This window comes from Panulirus ornatus, chromosome 7 (assembly GCF_036320965.1).
Source record: "Panulirus ornatus isolate Po-2019 chromosome 7, ASM3632096v1, whole genome shotgun sequence".
Taxonomy (NCBI): domain Eukaryota; kingdom Metazoa; phylum Arthropoda; class Malacostraca; order Decapoda; family Palinuridae; genus Panulirus; species Panulirus ornatus.
Window position 1 is genome coordinate 31,599,549 of NC_092230.1, and position 19,843 is coordinate 31,619,391.

The window sequence follows — 19,843 nt, forward strand, 5'->3', positions numbered from 1 at the left end:
GTTAAGAGATAACGTGCATAAAACAAGAGAACAAATGGGAACATCGATGAATGGGGCAAGAGGAGAAGTGATGACAGGTAGTGATGAAGTGAGAAGGAGATGGAGTGAGTATTTTGAAGGTTTGTTGAATGTGTTTGATGATAGAGTGGCAGATGTAGGGAGTTTTGGGTGGGATGGTTTGCAGAGTGAGAGAGTCAAGGAGAATGGTTTGGTTAAGAGAGAAGTGGTGAAAGCCTTGTGGAAGATGAAATCTGGCAAGATGGCAGGTTTGGGTGGTACTGCAGTTGAATTTATGAAAAAAGGGGGTGACTGTGTTGTTGATTGGTTGATAAGGCTATTCATTGTATATATGGATCACAGTGAAGTGCCTGAGGATTGGCAGAATGCATATATAATTCCATTTTATGAAGGCAAAGGGGATAAAGGTAAGTGTTCAAACAATAGAGTCATAAGTTTGTTGAATATTCTGGGAAAGTTGTATGGGAGGGTATTGATTGAGAGGGTGATTTGTTGAATATTCTGGGAAAATTGTATGGGAGGGTATTAAGAGGGTGAAGGCATGTACAGAGCATCAGATTAGGGAAGAGCAGTGTGGTTTCAGAAGAATGTGTGTGAGGAATACTTAGAATAACAGATGGACTTGTATGTAGCATTTATTAATCTGGAGAAGGCATATGATTGGGTTGATAGAGATGCTTGAAAGTATATGGTGTCGGAGATAAGCTGCAAGAAGCAGAGAAGTTTTTTCAAGGGTGTAAGGCATGTGTACGAGTAGGGAGAGAGGGGAGTAATTGGTTCCCAGTGAAGTTCTGTCTGCAGCATGGTGTGTAATGTCTCCATGGTTGTTTGATTTTTTTATGGATGGGGTGGTTAGGGAGGTAGATGCAGGAGTTTTGGAGAGAGGGGCAAGTAAGCAGCCTGTTGGGGATAAGAGAGCCTGGGAAGTGAGTCAGTTGTTGTTTGCCAGTGATACAGCACTATTAGCTGATTCAAGTGAGAAACTGCAAAAGTTGGTGACTGAGTTTGGGAGAGTGTTTGAAAGGAAAAAGTTGAGAGTAAATGTGAATAAGAGCAAGGTTATTAGGTTCAGCAGGGTTGAGGGACAAATTAGTTGGGATGTAAGTCTGAATGGAGAAAAACTTGAGAAAGTGAAGTGTTTTATATATCTGGAAGTGGACATAGCAGCGAATGGAACCATTGAAGTGGAAGTGATTTATAGGGTGGGGAGGGGGCGAAGATTCTGGGAGTGATGAAGAATGTGTGGAAAGAGAAAATGCTATTTCGGTGAGCAAAAATGGGTGTATTTGAAGTAATAGTAATTCTAACAATATTAAATGTTTGCAAGGCATGGTTTATAGATAGGGTTGTATGGTGGAGAGTGGATGTGTTGGAAATGAAATGTTTGAGGACAATATGTGGTGTGAGGTGGTTTGATCAAGTAAAAGTAAGTATTGAAAGGGTAAGAGAGATGTATGGTAATGAAATGAGTGTGGCTGAGAGAGCAGAAGAGGGTGTGTTGAAATGCTTTGTACATATGGAATGAATGAGTGAGGAAAGGTTGACAAAGGGATATATAGGTCAGAGGTGGAGGGAACAAAGAGAAGTGGGTAGCCAAATTAGAGGTGGAATGATGGAGTGAAAAAGACTTTGAGTGATCGGGGCCTGAACATACTGGAGGGTGAAAGGCGTGCAAGGAATAGAGTGAATTGGAACAATTCAGTATACTGAGGTCGACGTGCTGTCAGTGGACTGAATCAGGGCATGTGAAGCATCTGGGGTAAACCATGGATAAGTCTGTGGGGCCTGGATGCGGACAGGGAGCTGTGGTTTTGGTGCATTACACATTACAGCTAGAGACTGCATGTGAACGAGTGTGGCCTTTTTTGTCAGTTTTCCTGGCGCTACCTTGTTGGAGTGGGCGGTAGTGATGCTATTTCCTGTGTGGCAGGGTAGTGACAGGGATGGATGAAGGCAAGCAAGTATGAATATGTATATGTTTATATATGTATATGTCTGTGTTTGTATATGTTGACATGTATATGTATTTATATGTGCGTGCAAGGGTGTTTATGTATGTGTATATGAGTGGATGAGCCATTCTTTGTGTGTTTCCTGGCGCTACCTTACCGACACGGAGTGTAGCTTGACAGCCACTAAAGCGCTGGCTTTCTACGCACTCATCACTAACCCTCCCGATACCCAGGCAGGTAGCACTGGTAATAACCTCCCTGGTTGGTGGCTTCCTACCAGTTGCTACCTTCCTTTTATATATCTGTTCTTCATAATTTCTTAAACTTTTTTTATGCCTTACGTTCAAAACTTTAGTTTGTACAAGCTATATACTGTACATGTTATGGATTAAAGGATAGTGGAGGAATACACTAGGTATGTGGTAAGTAGTCTTGAAACCTTTTAATCTTTCCCTGTTAGACTTGTCTATACTGTGCAGTTAGATAGTTGCTATTGTGTTTAGTTTTTGCTCCATCTGTTGTAGTGTTTTGAAAAATAGAAGGGTATATACTACTTATCTCCAGATTTTAATGTAGGTAGGTCATTTTCTTAAAATTTTTGTAAGTAACTTCCTCAGTCCCATATCATATCATGGTTTTATCATTAAGTAGTATATACTGAGTTTATAAATAGAATACATGCTCAAAATGATGTACACAGATCTCCACATGGCAACATCAAGACTTTGTCAGTTGGATCCCTTCTGAACTCTGATGCCCAAGCTGTTGTGTGGAGAGGTCCTCGTAAAACTGCTTTGATAAGACGTATGATAAAGGTGTGTGGTCTTTGGGCTTTTTGTAATATACCCTAGAATAAGTGTGTAAATATTATTCCCTCCTTGTCATTTAGGGGTAGAATTGCTCCATTTGAGGGCTTAGGATTGTTTGTAATATTTAGAACAGAAAGAATACTTCCCACATATTCCCTTCATGTCGTAGAAGGTGACTACAAGGGGAGAGAGTGGGGGCTAGAAATCCTCCCCTCTCCTGTTTTTACTTTCCAAAAGAGGGAACAGAAAAGGTGGCCAAGTGAGTATTTTCTCTTTAAGGTTCAGTCCTCTGTTCTTAGTGCTACCTGGCTAATGCGGGAAATGGTGAATATGTATGGAAAAAAGATACCTTGCGGATATTTAATGTGTAGAAGACTGACAAATTTTTTTTTCAATAGTACTTTAAAATATAGTTGAATCACTAAGTATAAGCCTTTCATCACATATTTAATAAATAGCCGTGCATGTACTTATTTTTGTGCTATTAGATATTTGTAAATATTTATTTCTTCAAGAGATTCATGTGGTTTCAGGCAAAAGTGGAATATCTTCAACTCTTGCAGACATCATAAATTCAAATGTGTTGAATGGTAATGTAATTGTTTGAAAGACATATATATTTGTCAGAGGGGTAATTGAAGTATGTAAAGTGACCATGAGCGTGTGATTGGGGTGGAGTAAAAGTCGTGAGTTGAGGCTTCTTAGATGTTGATATAAAGAAGGATGTAAAACTCGAGAATATTAATGAGGAAATTGGAAAGATATTTTATCTAATTTTTGCTGGTTCCTTCCTTAGTAAGGCAGTATGAGGAACAGATGACTGATTCTTCCCAGAAATATCATTTGAGCTCCTTCTTTTGTTCATGCTTTTGGAAAGTAATGATTCAGGAGTAGAAGATTACCACTTCTTCACTTCTGCCCTTCTTTGTTGCCTTCTTTGACACAAAGGAAATAAATCCCAATATATCCCTGTTCATAGATGCTACCATGCTAAGGCAGGAACCAGCAAAGAAATAAAGATATAATATCATTCCAAGATCTTCATAATTCTTCATAAGTTCTGCATCCGCCTTCATATAATGATTTACTAAACCCAAAATCACAATTTACACATGACAGCTAGACAATGGGTCGGCCTTTTCTTTGTCTGTTCCTGGTAATACCTCACAAATGGGGACATGGTGAACAAGCATGGCAGAAAAATACACATATAGGTGATGGAATGGATTTGGCAAGTCTCCCACCTTCAGTTTCATTTTCACTTCTATTTTTGTGAGAAATTATTGGAGATCTGTTATATCTGAGGGAAGCAGTACTATATTCACTGAAAGTGAAATGATTTTTTCCCCTTTGTCACTGATAGAACTCTAAGGACTTTGACCAAAAGGACCCTGAAAATCCTGTCCTTTTATTCTAACACTTCCATGCTCCTTGACTATTCCTATTCCTCACATAGATCTCTTTTTATGTAATTCAAATAGTACTTTTCCCTTTGGACATAAGCTAAGTGCATGGACTGAACAGCATTCCTCCTTGTTTGTTATTGAGTGTACCTGTGAACTTGTGCTCACACTCAGGGCCTATGAGAGGTGGGTGTAGAGGGTGCATGCACCTGGGCCTGGGGTTCCAAAAGGGGGCCCAAGAATTTCCTGGGATCTTAGAAAATTTTTGCATATATTGAAGACTGACATTCACATTTTGTGTGAGCCTTCATAGTTAAAATATTCTCATGGCACATTGCATAAAACAGAATGATTAATAGAGAAGGGAAGGAGACCCGAAAAATTTTGTACCCCCCTAATAGAATTCCTCTCAGAGGCCCTGCTCATGCTAGCTCATCTGTCTTGCTATATCTTAAAAAGAGAACACTTCTGCAACTAAAATATGTATTTGGACAGCCCATCATTCTCTTTCATCTATCATTCCGTTACTTTGACTTCAGCTGTTTTTAAAGTCTTTGAATTCTACTCAGAATCTAACGCATTTCTTTGAGCATCTTGTATCTCAGTTTTCTCTCTGTTCACCTTCATATGGTTTTTGCAAGGCAAAAGGAATTGCTGATATATTCTTGTTTTCAGTGATTATTTCTGGTCATCTTCAGTCAGAGACTTTAGCGAATCTTTTGTTGTAACATATGATAAATTCAGATGTTTTAATAGGGGTCTGATCTCTAAATTTCTATCTTTTTATTTCCTCTCTTCATTCTGGTTTTATGCATTCTACGTTGTTAAATGAAAACTAAATTTCCGTAGGACACTCTCTGGGGCCGTTTAGACTACCTGGTTATAGACACCCCACCTGGAACTAGTGATGAACATCTCACTGTCATGAAACTACTTGCCACTGCAAAACCTGATGGTGCAATTATTGTGACTTCACCTCAGAAACTGTCTGCTGGTATGTGTCTTTCTATGTCTTTCCTTCATAAGCTCAGTAAATGTAATAAGTATATGGAAGAAACAAGCTGTGTTTATCTTATGTTTATAGAAAGGCTGTAGATTTACCTCTCCTTTCCTTATTTATGGCATTTACTTCATGTTAATTATATCAAATGTGCTTAAAGAGAACCATAGATAATGATTTACAGAGATGAAGTTGATAGATGAAGTCATTGCCAAACCTTTTACTCATTATTGGATATATATAGAAGTTTATGATTTAGTTGCAGTGTTTTAAAGAAGGTAAGTGTTCTGGTACTACTCTTGGGTATTTGGCATATGGACTGAACCAGTGCATGTGAAAAGTCTTGGGTGAACCATGGAAAGGTCTGTAAGGCCTGGATGTGGGTAGGTAGCTGTGGTTTTGTTGCATTACACATGACAGCTAGAGACTGAATGTGAATGAGTGTGGCTTTTCTTGTCTATTTTCCTGGCGCTACCATGCTGAAAGCAGGGGGTAACAATGTTGTTTCCTGTGGGGCAGGGTAGCACCGGGAATGGATGGAGGCAAGCATGCATGAATATGTACATGTGGCTATATATATATGTCTGTGTATGTGTATGTATATGTTGATATGTATATGTGGTGTGAGGTGGTTTGATCGAGTAAGTAATAATAGGGTAAGAGAGATGTTTGGTAATAAAAAGAGTGTGGTTGAGAGAGCAGTAGAGGTTGTTTTGAAATGGTTTGGTCACATGGAGAGAATGAGTGAGGAAAGATTGACAAAGAGGATATATGTGTCAGAGGTGGAGGGAACGAGAAGTGGGAGACCAAATTGGAGGTGGAAAGATGGAGTGAAAAAGATTTTGAGTGATCGGGGCCTGAACATGCAGGAGGGTGAAAGGCGTGCAAGGATTAGAGTGAATTGGAACGATGTGGTATACTGGGGTCGACGTGCTGTCAATGGATTGAACCAGGGCATGTGAAGCATCCGAGGTAAACCATGGAAAGTTCTGTGGGGCCTGGATGTGGAAAGGGAGCTGTGGTTTTGGTGCATTATTACATGACAGCTAGAGACTGAGCGTGAACGAATGTGGCCTTTGTTGTCTTTTCCTAGGGCTACCTCACGCACATGAGGGGGGAGGGGGTTGTTGTTTCATGTGTGGCGGGGTGGCAATGGGAATGAATAAAGGCAGACAGTATGAATTATGTACATGTGTATATATGTATGTGTGTGTGTATATATATGTTTATGTTGAGATGTATAGGTATGTATATTTGCGTGTGTGGACGTGTATGTATATACATGTGTATGTGGGTGGGTTGGGCCATTCTTTCGTCTGTTTCCTTGCACTACCTCGCTAACACGGGAGACAGCGACAAAGCAAAATATGGGCATTTATGTATATACATGTATGTGTATAGGAGTGGATGGGCCATTCTTTGTCTGTTTCCTGGTGCTACCTCGATGATGTGGGAACATCTATTAAGTACAATAAATGATAAATATGTGTGTGTGTGTGTCAGAAGTAGAGGGAACAAGAAGTGAGAGACCAAATTGTAGGTGGAAGGATAGAGTGAAAAAGATTTTGAGTGTTCAGGGCCGAAACATGTTGGAAGTTGAAAGGCGTGCTCAGATTAGAGTGAATTGGAACAATGTAGTATACTGGGATCAACTTACTGTCAGTGGACTGAACCATGGCATGGGAAATGTCTGGGGAAAACCATGGAAAGGTTTTTGAACTTGGATATGCAAAGGGAGCTATGGTTTCATTACAGTACACATGACAGGTACAGAATGGATGTGAACGGCTGTGGCCTTTCCTCTTATGTTTCCTGGCACTGTTGTTTCCTGTGTGGTGGGGTGGTGCTACAAATGGATAGCAGCAAGGTGTGAATGCGTATGTGTGTGTGTGTGCCATTTCATGGGTGGCGGGGTGGTGGCAGGAATGGATGAAGGCAGCATGTATGAATATGTACATGTGTATGTATGCATATGTCTGTGTATGTATATGTGCATGTGTGGGCATTTATGTATATACATGTGTATGTAGGTGTGTTTGGGCCATTCTTTCATCTGTTTCCTTGCACTACCTTGCTAATGTGGAGACAGCGATAAAGTATAATGATAAATAAAAAAAAAAATATAAGGAAATCCTCCCCTCTTGTTTTTTAATTTTCCAAAAGAAGGAACAGAGAAGGGGGGCCAAGTGAGGATATTCCCTCTAAGGCTCAGTCCTTTGTTCTTAACGCTTCCTTGCTAGTGCGGGAAATGGCAAGGGGGAGGGGGTTTTTCATGTGCTGTGGGGTGACGACAGGAATGAATAAGGGCAGATTAGAAAAGGTAGTGAGTGGTGGGATGAAGAAGTAAGATTATTAGTGAAAGAGAAGAGAGAGGCATTTGGACAATTTTTGCAGGGAAATAATGCAAATGAGTGGGAGATGTATAAAAGAAAGAGGCAAGAGGTCAAGAGAAAGGTGCAAGAGGTGAAAAAGAGGGCAAATGAGAGTTGGGGTGAGAGAGTATCATTAAATTTTAGGGAGAGTAAAAAGATGTTTCGGAAGGAGGTACACAAAGTGGTTAAGACAAGGGAACAAATGGGAACTTCAGTGAAGGGGCTCATAGGGAGGTGATAACAAGTAATGGTGATGTGAGGAGATGGAGTGAGTATTTTGAAGGTTTGTTGAATGTGTTTGATGATAGAGTGGCAGATGTAGGGTGTTTTGGTCAAGGTGGTGTGCAAAGTGAGAGGGTTAGGGAAAATGATTTGGTAAACAGAGAAGAGGTAGTAAAAGCTTTGCGGAAGATGAAAGCCGGCAAGGCAGCGGGTTTGGATGATATTGCAGTAGAATTTATTAAAAAACGGGGTGACTGTATTGTTGACTGGTTGGTAAGGTTATTTAATATATGTATGTCTCATGGTGAGGTGCCTGAGGATTGGCAGAATGCTTGCATAGTGCCATTGTACAAAGGCAAAGGGGATAAAAGTGAGTGCTCAAATTACAGAGGTATAAGTTTCTTGAGTATTCCTGGAAAATTATATGGGAGGGTATTGATTGAGAGGGTGAAGGCATGTACAGAGCATTAGATTGGGGAAGAGCAGTGTGGTTTCAGAAGTGGTAGAGGATGTGTGGATCAGGTGTTTGCTTTGAAGAATGTATGTGAGAAATACTTAGAAAAACAGATGGATTTGTATGTAGCATTTATGGATCTGGAGAAGGCATATGATAGAGTTGATAGAGATGCTCTGTGGAAGGTTTTAAGAATATATGGTGTGGGAGGCAAGTTGTTAGAAGCAGTGAAAAGTTTTTATCGAGGATGTAAGGCATGTGTACATGTAGGAAGAGAGGAAAGTGATTGGTTCTCAGTGAATGTAGGTTTGCGGCAGGGGTGTGTGATGTCTCCATGGTTGTTTAATTTGTTTATGGATGGAGTTGTTAGGGAAGTAAATGCAAGAGTTTTGGAAAGAGGGGCAAGTATGTAGTCTGTTGTGGATGAGAGAGCTTGGGAAGTGAGTCAGTTGTTGTTCGCTGATGATACAGTGCTGGTGGCTGATTTATGTGAGAAACTGCAGAAGCTGGTGACTGAGTTTGGTAAAGTGTGTGAAAGAAGAAAGTTAAGAGTAAATGTGAATAAGAGCAAGGTTATTAGGTACAGTAGGGTTGAGGGTCAAGTCAATTGGGAGGTGAGTTTGAATGGAGAAAAACTGGAGGAAGTAAAGTGTTTTAGATATCTGGGAGTGGATCTGGCAGCGGATGGAACCATGGAAGCGGAAGTGAATCATAGGGTGGGGGAGGGGGCGAAAATCCTGGGAGCCTTGAAGAATGTGTGGAAGTCGAGAACATTATCTCAGAAAGCAAAAATGGGTATGTTTGAAGGAATAGTGGTTCCAACAATGTTATATGGTTGCGAGGCGTAGGCTACAGATTCAGCTGTGCGTAGGAGGGTGGATGTGCTGGTAATGAGATGTTTGAGGACAATATGTGTTGTGAGATGGTTTGATGAAGTAAGTAATAATATGGTAAGAGAGATGTGTGGTAATAAAAAGTGTGGTTGAGAGAGCAGAAGAGGGTGTTTTGAACTAGTTTGGTCACATGGAGAGAATGAGTGAGGAAAGATTGACCATGAGGTGGAGGGAAGGAGAAGTGGGAGACCAAATTGGAGGTGGAAAGATGGAGTGAAGAAGATTTTGAGTGATCAGGGCCTGAACATGCAGGAGGGTGAAAGGCGTGCAAGGAATAGAGTGAATTCGAACGATGTGGTATACCGGGGTCGACGTGCTGTTAATGGATTGAACCAGGGTATGTGAAGCTTCTGGGGTAAACCATGGAAAGTTCTCTGGGGCCTGGATGTGGAAAGGGAGCTGTGGTTTCGGTGCATTACTACATAACAGCTAGAGACTGAGTGTGAACGAATGTGGCCTTTGTTGTCTTTTCCTAGCGCTACCTCGCGCACATTTGTGGGGAGGGGGTTGTTTTTTCATGTGTTGTGGGGTGGGGATGGGAATGAATGAGGGCAGACTGTATGAATAATGTACATGCGTATATAGGTATATGTCTGTGTGTGTATATATATATGTATACGTTGAGATGTATAGGTATGTATATTTGCGTGTGTGGATGTGTATGTACATACATGTGTATGTGGGTGGGTTGGGCCATTTCTTTCTTCTGTTTCCTTGTGCTACCTCGCTAACGCGGGAGACAGCGACAAAGCAAAGTAAATAAATATATAGTATGAATTATGTACATGTGTTTATATGTATATGTCTGTGCGTGTATATATATGTATACATTGAGATGTATAGGTATGTATATGTGCGTGTGGGGACGTGTATTTATATACATGTGTATGTGGGTGGGTTGGGCCATTCTTTCGTCTGTTTCCCTGCGCTACCTTGCTGATGTGGGAGACAGCGACAAAGTATAATAAATAAATAAATAAATAAATGATAAATAAAGAAATCTCTTTCTTTCTTACTATTCACCATTTCCCGTGTTAGCGAGGTAGCGTTAAGAACAGAGGACTGGCCCTTTGAGGGAATATCTTCAACTGGCCCCCTTCTCTGTTCCATCTTTTGGAAAATTAAGGAAAAACGATAGGGGAGGATTTCCAGCCATCTGCTCCCAAATAAATGAATAGTATATATGTGGGTGGGTTGGGCCATTTCTTTCATCTGTTTCCTTGCGCTACCTCGCAAACGTGGGAGACAGTGACAAAGCAAAAAAAAAAAAAAAAATATATATATATATATATATATATATATATATATATATATTTATATATATATATATATATATATATATATATATATATATATATATATATATATGGGAAAAAAAAAATATATATATATATATATATATTTTTTTTTTGCTTTGTCGCTGTCTCCCGCGTTTGCGAGGTAGCGCAAGGAAACAGACGAAAGAAATGGCCCAACCCACCCCCATACACATGTATATACATACGTCCACACACGCAAATATACATACCTACACAGCTTTCCATGGTTTACCCCAGACGCTTCACATGCCTTGATTTAATCCACTGACAGTACGTCAACCCCGGTATACCACATCGCTCCAATTCACTCTATTCCTTGCCCGCCTTTCACCCTCCTGCATGTTCAGGCCCCGATCACACAAAATCTCCTTCACTCCATCTTTCCACCTCCAATTTGGTCTCCCTCTTCTCCTCGTTCCCTCCACCTCCGACACATATATCCTCTTGCTCAATCTTTCCTCACTCATTCTTTCCATGTGCCCAAACCATTTCAAAACACCCTCTTCTGCTCTCTCAACCACGCTCTTTCTATTTCCACACATCTCTCTTACCCTTACGTTACTTACTCGATCAAACCACCTCACACCACACATTGTCCTCAAACATCTCATTTCCAGCACATCCATCCTCCTGCGCACAACTCTATCCATACCCCACGCCTCGCAACCATACAACATTGTTGGAACCACTATTCCTTTAAACATACCCATTTTTTTGCTTTCCGAGATAATGTTCTCGACTTCCACACATTCTTCAAGGCTCCCAGAATTTTCGCCCCCTCCCCCACCCTATGATCCACTTCCGCTTTCATGGTTCCATCCGCTGCCAGATCCACTCCCAGATATCTAAAACACTTCACTTCCTCATGTTTATCTCCATTTAAACTTACCTCCCATTTGACTTGTCCTTCAATCCTACTGTACCTAATAACCTTGCTCTTATTCACATTTACTCTCAACTTTCTTCTTTCACACACCTTACCAAACTCAGTCACCAGCTTCTGCAGTTTCTCACATGAATCAGCCACCAGCGCTGTATCATCAGCGAACAACAACTGACTCACTTCCCAAGCTCTCTCATCCCCAACAGACTTCATACTTGCCCCTCTTTCCAAAACTCTTGCATTTACCTCCCTAACAACCCCATCCATAAACAAATTAAACAACCATGGAGACATGACACACCCCTGCCGCAAACCTACATTCACTGAGAACCAATCACTTTCCTCTCTTCCTACACGTACACATGCCTTACATCCTCGATAAAAACTTTTCACTGCTTCTAACAACTTTCCTCCCACACCATATATTCTTAATACCTTCCACAGAGCATCTCTATCAACTCTATCATATGCCTTCTGCAGATCCATAAATGCTACATACAAATCCATTTGCTTTTCTAAGTATTTCTCACATACATTCTTCAAAGCAAACACCTGATCCACACATCCTCTACCACTTCTGAAACCACACTGCTCTTCCCCAATCTGATGCTCTGTACATGCCTTCACCCTCTCAATCAATACCCTCCCATATAATTTACCAGGAATACTCAACAAACTTATACCTCTGTAATTTGAGCACTCACTCTTATCCCATTTGCCTTTGTACAATGGCACTATGCACGCATTCCGCCAATCCTCAGGCACCTCACCATGAGTCATACATACATTAAATAACCTTACCAACCAGTCAACAATACAGTCACCCCCTTTTTTAATAAATTCCACTGCAATACCATCCAAACCTGCTGCCTTGCCGACTTTCATCTTCCGCAAAGCTTTCACTACCTCTTCTCTGTTTACCAAATCATTTTCCCTAACCCTCTCACTTTGTACACCACCTCGACCAAAACACCCTATATCTGCCACTCTATCATCAAACACATTCAACAAACCTTCAAAATACTCACTCCATCTCCTTCTCACATCACCACTACTTGTTATCACCTCCCCATTTGCGCCCTTCACTGAAGTTCCCATTTGCTCCCTTGTCTTACGCACTTTATTTACCTCCTTCCAGAACATCTTTTTATTCTCCCTAAAATTTAATGAAACTCTCTCACCCCAACTCTCATTTGCCCTTTTTTTCACCTCTTGCACCTTTCTCTTGACCTCCTGTCTCTTTCTTTTATACTTCTCCCACTCAATTGCATTTTTTCCCTGCAAAAATCGTCCGAATGCCTCTTTCTTCTCTTTCACTAATACTCTTACTTCTTCATCCCACCACTCACTACCCTTTCTAATCAACCCACCTCCCACTCTTTTCATGCCACAAGCATCTTTTGCGCAATCCATCACTGATTCCCTAAATACATCCCATTCCTCCCCCACTCCCCTTGCTTCCATTGTTCTCACCTTTTTCCATTCTGTACTCAGTCTCTCCTGGTACTTCCTCACACAGGTCTCCTTCTCAAGCTCACTTACTCTCACCACCCTCTTTACCCCAACATATATATATATATATATATATATATATATATATATATATATATATATATATATATATATATATATATATTCATTCATACTATTCGCCGTTTCCCGCGATAGCGAGGTAGCGTTAGGAACAGAGGACTGGGCCTTTGAGGGAATATCCTCACCTGGCCCTCTTCTCTGTTCCTTCTTTTGGGGGGAAAAAAAAAAAAAAAAAAATGAGAGGGGAGGATTTCCAGCCCCCCGCTCCCTTCCCTTTTAGTCGCCTTCTACGACACGCAGGGAATACGTGGGAAGTATTCTTTCTCCCCTATCCCCATATATATATATATATATATATATATATATATATATATATATATATATATATATATATTTTTTTTTCTTGCTTTGTCGCTGTCTCCCACGTTTGCGAGGTAGCGCAAGGAAACAGACGAAAGAAATGGCCCAACCCACCCCCATACACATGTATATACATACGTCCACACACGCAAATATACATACCTACACAGCTTTCCATGGTTTACCCCAGACGCCTCACATGCCTTGATTCAATCCACTGACAGCACGTCAACCCCGGTATACCACATCGCTCCAATTCACTCTATTCCTTGCCCTCCTTTCACCCTCCTGCATGTTCAGGCCCCGATCACACAAAAACTTTTTCACTCCATCTTTCCACCTCCAATTTGGTCTCCCACTTCTCCTCGTTCCCTCCACCTCCGAAACATATATCCTCTTGGTCAATCTTTCCTCACTCATTCTCTCCATGTGCCCAAACCATTTCAAAACACCCTCTTCTGCTCTCTCAACCACGCTCTTTTTATTTCCACACATCTCTCTTACCCTTACGTTACTTACTCGATCAAACCACCTCACACCACATATTGTCCTCAAACATCTCATTTCCAGCACATCCATCCTCCTGCGCACAACTCTATCCATAGCGCACGTCTCGCAACAATACAACATTGTTGGAACCACTATTCCTTCAAACATACCCATTTTTGCTTTCCGAGATAATGTTCTCGACTTCCACACATTCTTCAAGGCTCCCAGAATTTTTGCCCCCTCCCCCACCCTATTATCCACTTCCGCTTCCATGGTTCCATCCACTGCCAGATCCACTCCCAGATATCTAAAACACTTCACTTCCTCCAGTTTTTCTCCATTCAAACTCACCTCCCAATTGACTTGACCCTCAACCCTACTGTACCTAATAACCTTGCTCTTATTCACATTTACTCTTAACTTTCTTCTTTCACACACTTTACCAAACTCAGTCACCAGCTTCTGCAGTTTCTCACATGAATCAGCCACCAGCGCTGTATCATCAGCGAACAACAACTGACTCACTTCCCAAGCTCTCTCATCCCCAACAGACTTCATACTTGCCCCTCTTTCCAAAACTCTTGCATTCACCTCCCTAACAACCCCATCCATAAACAAATTAAACAACCATGGAGACATCACACACCCCTGCCGCAAACCTACATTCACTGAGAACCAATCACTTTCCTCTCTTCCTGCACATACACATGCCTTACATCCTCGATAAAAACTTTTCACTGCTTCTAACAACTTGCCTCCCACACCATATATTCTTAATACCTTCCACAGAGCATCTCTATCAACTCCATCATATGCCTTCTCCAGATCCATAAATGCTACATACAAATCCATTTGCTTTTCTAAGTATTTCTCACATACATTCTTCAAAGCAAACACCTGATCCACACATCCTCTACCACTTCTGAAACCACACTGCTCTTCCCCAATCTGATGCTCTGTACATGCCTTCACCCTCTCAATCAATATCCTCCCATATAATTTACCAGGAATACTCAACAAACTTATACCTCTGTAATTTGAGCACTCACTCTTATCCCCTTTGCCTTTGTACAAAGGCACTATGCACGCATTCCGCCAATCCTCAGGCACCTCACCATGAGTCATACATACATTAAATAACCTTACCAACCAGTCAACCCCTTTTTTAATAAATTCCACTGCAATATCATCCAAACCTGCTGCCTTGCCGGCTTTCATCTTCCGCAAAGCTTTTACTACCTCTTCTCTGTTTACCAAATCATCTTCCCTAACCCTCTCACTTTGCACACCACCTCGAAAAAGGACTGATGATTGGGAATACCTGGTTTAAAAAGCGAGATATACATAAGTGTACTTATGTAAGTAGGAGAGATGTCCAGAGAGCGTTATTGGATTACGTGTTAATTGACAGGCGCGCGAAAGAGAGACTTTTGGATGTTAATGTGCTGAGAGGTGCAACTGGAGGGATGTCTGATCATTATCTTGTGGAGGCTAAGGTGAAGATTTGTAAGGGTTTTCAGAAAAGAAGAGTGAATGTTGGGGTGAAGAGGGTGGTGAGAGTAAGTGAGCTTGGGAAGGAGACTTGTGTGAGGAAGTACCAGGAGAGACTGAGTACAGAATGGAAAAAGGTGAGAACAATGGAAGTAAGGGGAGTGGGGGAGGAATGGGATGTATTTAGGGAATCAGTGATGGATTGCGCAAAAGATGCTTGTGGCATGAGAAGAGTGGGAGGTGGGTTGATTAGAAAGGGTAGTGAGTGGTGGGATGAAGAAGTAAGAGTATTAGTGAAAGAGAAGAGAGAGGCATTTGGACGATTTTTGCAGGGAAAAAATGCAATTGAGTGGGAGATGTATAAAAGAAAGAGACAGGAGGTCAAGAGAAAGGTGCAAGAGGTGAAAAAAAGGGCAAATGAGAGTTGGGGTGAGAGAGTATCATTAAATTTTAGGGAGAATAAAAAGATGTTCTGGAAGGAGGTAAATAAAGTGCGTAAGACAAGGGAGCAAATGGGAACTTCAGTGAAGGGCGCAAATGGGGAGGTGATAACAAGTAGTGGTGATGTGAGAAGGAGATGGAGTGAGTATTTTGAAGGTTTGTTGAATATGTTTGATGATAGAGTGGCAGATATATATATATATGTATATATATATATATATATATATATATATATATATATATATATATATATATATATATATATATATATATATATATATAAATATAAATATATATATATATATTTCTTTCATACTATTCGCCATTTCCCGCATTAGCGAGGTAGCGTTGAGAACAGAGGACTGGGCCCTTGAGGGAATATCCTCACCTGGGCCCCTTCTCTGTTCCCTCTTTTGGAAAATTAAAAAAAAAAGTGAGAGGGGAGGATTTCCAGCCCCCCGCTCCCTCCCCTTTTAGTCGCCTTCTACGACACGCAGGGAATACGTGGGAAGTATTCTTTCTCCCCTATCCCCAGGGATAAATAAATATATAAATATATAAAGATATAAATATATAGATGTATAAAAGAAAGAGACAGGAGGTCAAGAGAAAGGTGCAAGAGGTGAAAAAAAGGGCAAATGAGAGTTGGGGTGAGAGAGTATCATTAAATTTTAGGGAGAATAAAAAGATGTTCTGGAAGGAGGTAAATAAAGTGCGTAAGACAAGGGAGCAAATGGGAACTTCAGTGAAGGGCGCAAATGGGGAGGTGATAACAAGTAGTGGTGATGTGAGAAGGAGATGGAGTGAGTATTTTGAAGGTTTGTTGAATGTGTTTGATGATAGAGTGGCAGATATAGGGTGTTTTGGTCGAGGTGGTGTGCAAAGTGAGAGGGTTAGGGAAAATGATTTCGTAAACAGAGAAGAGGTAGTAAAAGCTTTGCGGAAGATGAAAGCCGGCAAGGCAGCAGGTTTGGATGGTATTGCAGTGGAATTTATTTAAAAAGGGGTGACTGTATTATTGACTGGTTGGTAAGGTTATTTAATGTATGTATGACTCATGGTGAGGTGCCTGAGGATTGGTGGAATGCATGCATAGTGCCATTGTACAAAGGCAAAGGGGATAAGAGTGAGTGCTCAAATTACAGAGGTATAAGTTTGTTGAGTATTCCTGGTAAATTATATGGGAGGGTATTGATTGAGAGGGTGAAGGCATGTACAGAGCATCAGATTGGGGAAGAGCAGTGTGGTTTCAGAAGTGGTAGAGGATGTGTGGATCAGGTGTTTCTTTGAAGAATGTATGTGAGAAATACTTAGAAAAGCAGATGGATTTGTATGTAGCATTTATGGATCTGGAGAAGGCATATGATAGAGTTGATAGAGATGCTCTGTGGAAGGTATTAAGAATATATGGTGTGTGAGGCAAGTTGTTAGAAGCAGTGAAAAGTTTTTATCGAGGATGTAAGGCATGTGTACGTGTAGGAAGAGAGGAAAGTGATTGGTTCTCAGTGAATGTAGGTTTGCGGCAGGGGTGTGTGATGTCTCCATGGTTGTTTAATTTGTTTATGGATGGGGTTGTTAGGGAGGTGAATGCAAGAGTTTTGGAAAGAGGGGCAAGTATGAAGTCTGTTGGGGATGAGAGAGCTTGGGAAGTGAGTCAGTTGTTGTACGCTGATGATACAGCGCTGGTGGCTGATTCATGTGAGAAACTGCAGAAGCTGGTGACTGAGTTTGGTAAAGTGTGTGAAAGAAGAAAGTTAAGAGTAAATGTGAATAAGAGCAAGGTTATTAGGTACAGTAGGGTTGAGGGTCAAGTCAATTGGGAGGTAAGTTTGAATGGAGCAAAACTGGAGGAAGTAAAGTGTTTTAGATATCTGGGAGTGGATCTGGCAGCGGATGGAACCATGGAAGCGGAAGTGGATCATAGGGTGGGGGAGGGGGCGAAAATCCTGGGAGCCTTGAAGAATGTGTGGAAGTCGAGAACATTATCTCGGAAAGCAAAAATGGGTATGTTTGAAGGAATAGTGGTTCCAAGAATGTTGTATGGTTGCGAGGCGTGGGCTATGGATAGAGTTGTGCGCAGGAGGATGGATGTGCTGGAAATGAGATGTTTGAGGACAATGTGTGGTGTGAGGTGGTTTGATCGAGTAAGTAACGTAAGGGTAAGAGAGATGTGTGGAAATAAAAAGAGCGTGGTTGAGAGAGCAGAAGAGGGTGTTTTGAAATGGTTTGGGCACATGGAGAGAATGAGTGAGGAAAGATTGACCAAGAGGATATATGTGTCGGAGGTGGAGGGAACGAGGAGAAGTGGGAGACCAAATTGGAGGTGGAAAGATGGAGTGAAAAAGTTTTTGTGTGATCGGGGCCTGAACATGCAGGAGGGTGAAAGGAGGGCAAGGAATAAAGTGAATTGGATCGATGTGGTATACCGGGGTTGACGTGCTGTCAGTGGATTGAATCAGGGCATGTGAAGCGTCTGGGGTAAACCATGGAAAGCTGTGTAGGTATGTATATATGCGTGTGTGGGCATAGGTATATACATGTGTATGGGGGTGGGTTGGGCCATTTCTTTCGTCTGTTTCCTTGCGCTACCTCGCAAACGCGGGAGAGCGACAAAGCAAAAAAATATATATATATATATATATATATATATATATATATATATATATATATATATATATATATATATATATATATATATATATATTTACATATATATACAGGAATTGTGGGAGTATGTGATGGCGTGTAAGAAAGTAAACTCTAGATTGATATGGGTAAAACTGAAAGTTGATGGAGAGAGATGGGTGATTGTTGGTACCTATGCACCTTGGTCATGAGAAGAAAGATCATGAGAGGTAAGTGTTTTGAGAGCAGCTGGGTGAGTGTGTCAGCAGCTTGGATGCACGAGACCGGGTTATAGTGAAGGGTAATTTGAATGGAAAGGTGAGTAATGTGGCAGTTGAGGGAATAATTGGAGTACGTGGTGTGTTCAGTGTTGTAAATGGAAATGATGAAGAGCTTGCACATTTGTGTGCTGAAAAATGACTGGTTATTGGGTATACCTGGTTTAGAATGAGAGATATACATAAGTACATGTATGTAAGTAGGAGAGATGGATAGAGAGCGTGATTGGATTACGTTTTAATTGATAGGCGCGTGAAAGAGAGACTTTTGGTTGTTAATGTGCTGAGAGGGGCAACTGGAGGGATATCTGATCATTATTTTGTAGAGGTGAAGGTGAAGATTTGTAGAGGTTTTCAGAAAAGAAGAGAGAATGTTGGGGTGAAGAGAGTGGTGAGAGTAAGTGAGCTTGGAAGGATACTTGTGTGAGGAAGTACCAGGAGAGACTGAGTGCAGAATGGAAAAAGGTGAGAGCAAATGACGTAAGGGGAGAGGGGGAGGAATGGGATGTATTCAGGGAAGCAGTGATGGCTTGCGCAAAAGATGCCTGGAGCATGAGAAGCATGGGAGGTGGGCAGATTAGAAAGGGTAGTGAGTGGTGGGATGAAGCAGTAAGATTGTTAGTGAAAGAGAAGAGAGGGGCATTTGGACAATTTTTGCAGGGAAATAGTGCAAATGACTGGGAGTTGAGTTGTATAAAAGAAAGAGGCAGGAGGTCAAGAGAAAGGTGCAAGAGGTGAAAAAGAGTGGGGTGAAAGAGTATTGTTAAATTTTAGGGAGAAGAAAAAGATGCTGTGGAAGAAGGTAAATAAAGCGCGTAAAACAAGAGAAGAAATGGGAACATCAGTAAAGGGGGCTTATGGGGAGGTAATAACAAGTAGTGGTGAAGCGAGAAGGAGATGTAGTGAGTATTTTGAAGGTTTGCTGATTGTGTTTGATGATAGAATGGCAGATATAGGGTGTTTTGGTCGAGATGGTGTGTGAAGTGAGAGGGTCAGGGAGAATGGTTTGGTAAACAGAGAAGCTTTGCGGAAGACGAAAGTCGGCAAGGCGGCAGGTTTAGATGGTATTGCATTGGAATTTCTTTAAAAGGGGATGACTGTGTTGTTGACTGGTTGGTGAGGATATTCAATGTATGTATGGTTCATGGTGGAGTGCCTGAGGATTGGCAGAATGCATGCATAGTGTCATTATATAAAGGCATAGGGGATAAAGGTGAGTCTTCAAATTTTGGAGGTATACATTTGTTGAGTATTCCTGGGAAATTATATGGGAGGGTATTGATTAAATAAATTCCACCGCA

The 19,843-nt window shown here is 41.2% G+C and overlaps 1 protein-coding gene across 10 annotated transcripts in view; it reads left to right on the plus strand.

Moving 5' to 3' along the window:
• Positions 1 to 19,843, plus strand: part of LOC139749504 (cytosolic Fe-S cluster assembly factor NUBP2 homolog) — a 102,268-nt gene that overhangs the window by 52,622 nt on the left and 29,803 nt on the right. For all 10 annotated transcript variants that reach the window (XM_071663436.1, XM_071663443.1, XM_071663435.1 and 7 more), the window contains 2 exons: positions 2,671 to 2,785; positions 5,032 to 5,176. In XM_071663436.1, the coding sequence (XP_071519537.1) occupies positions 2,671 to 2,785; positions 5,032 to 5,176 (260 nt within the window). The remainder of the gene's footprint in view (positions 1 to 2,670; positions 2,786 to 5,031; positions 5,177 to 19,843) is intronic.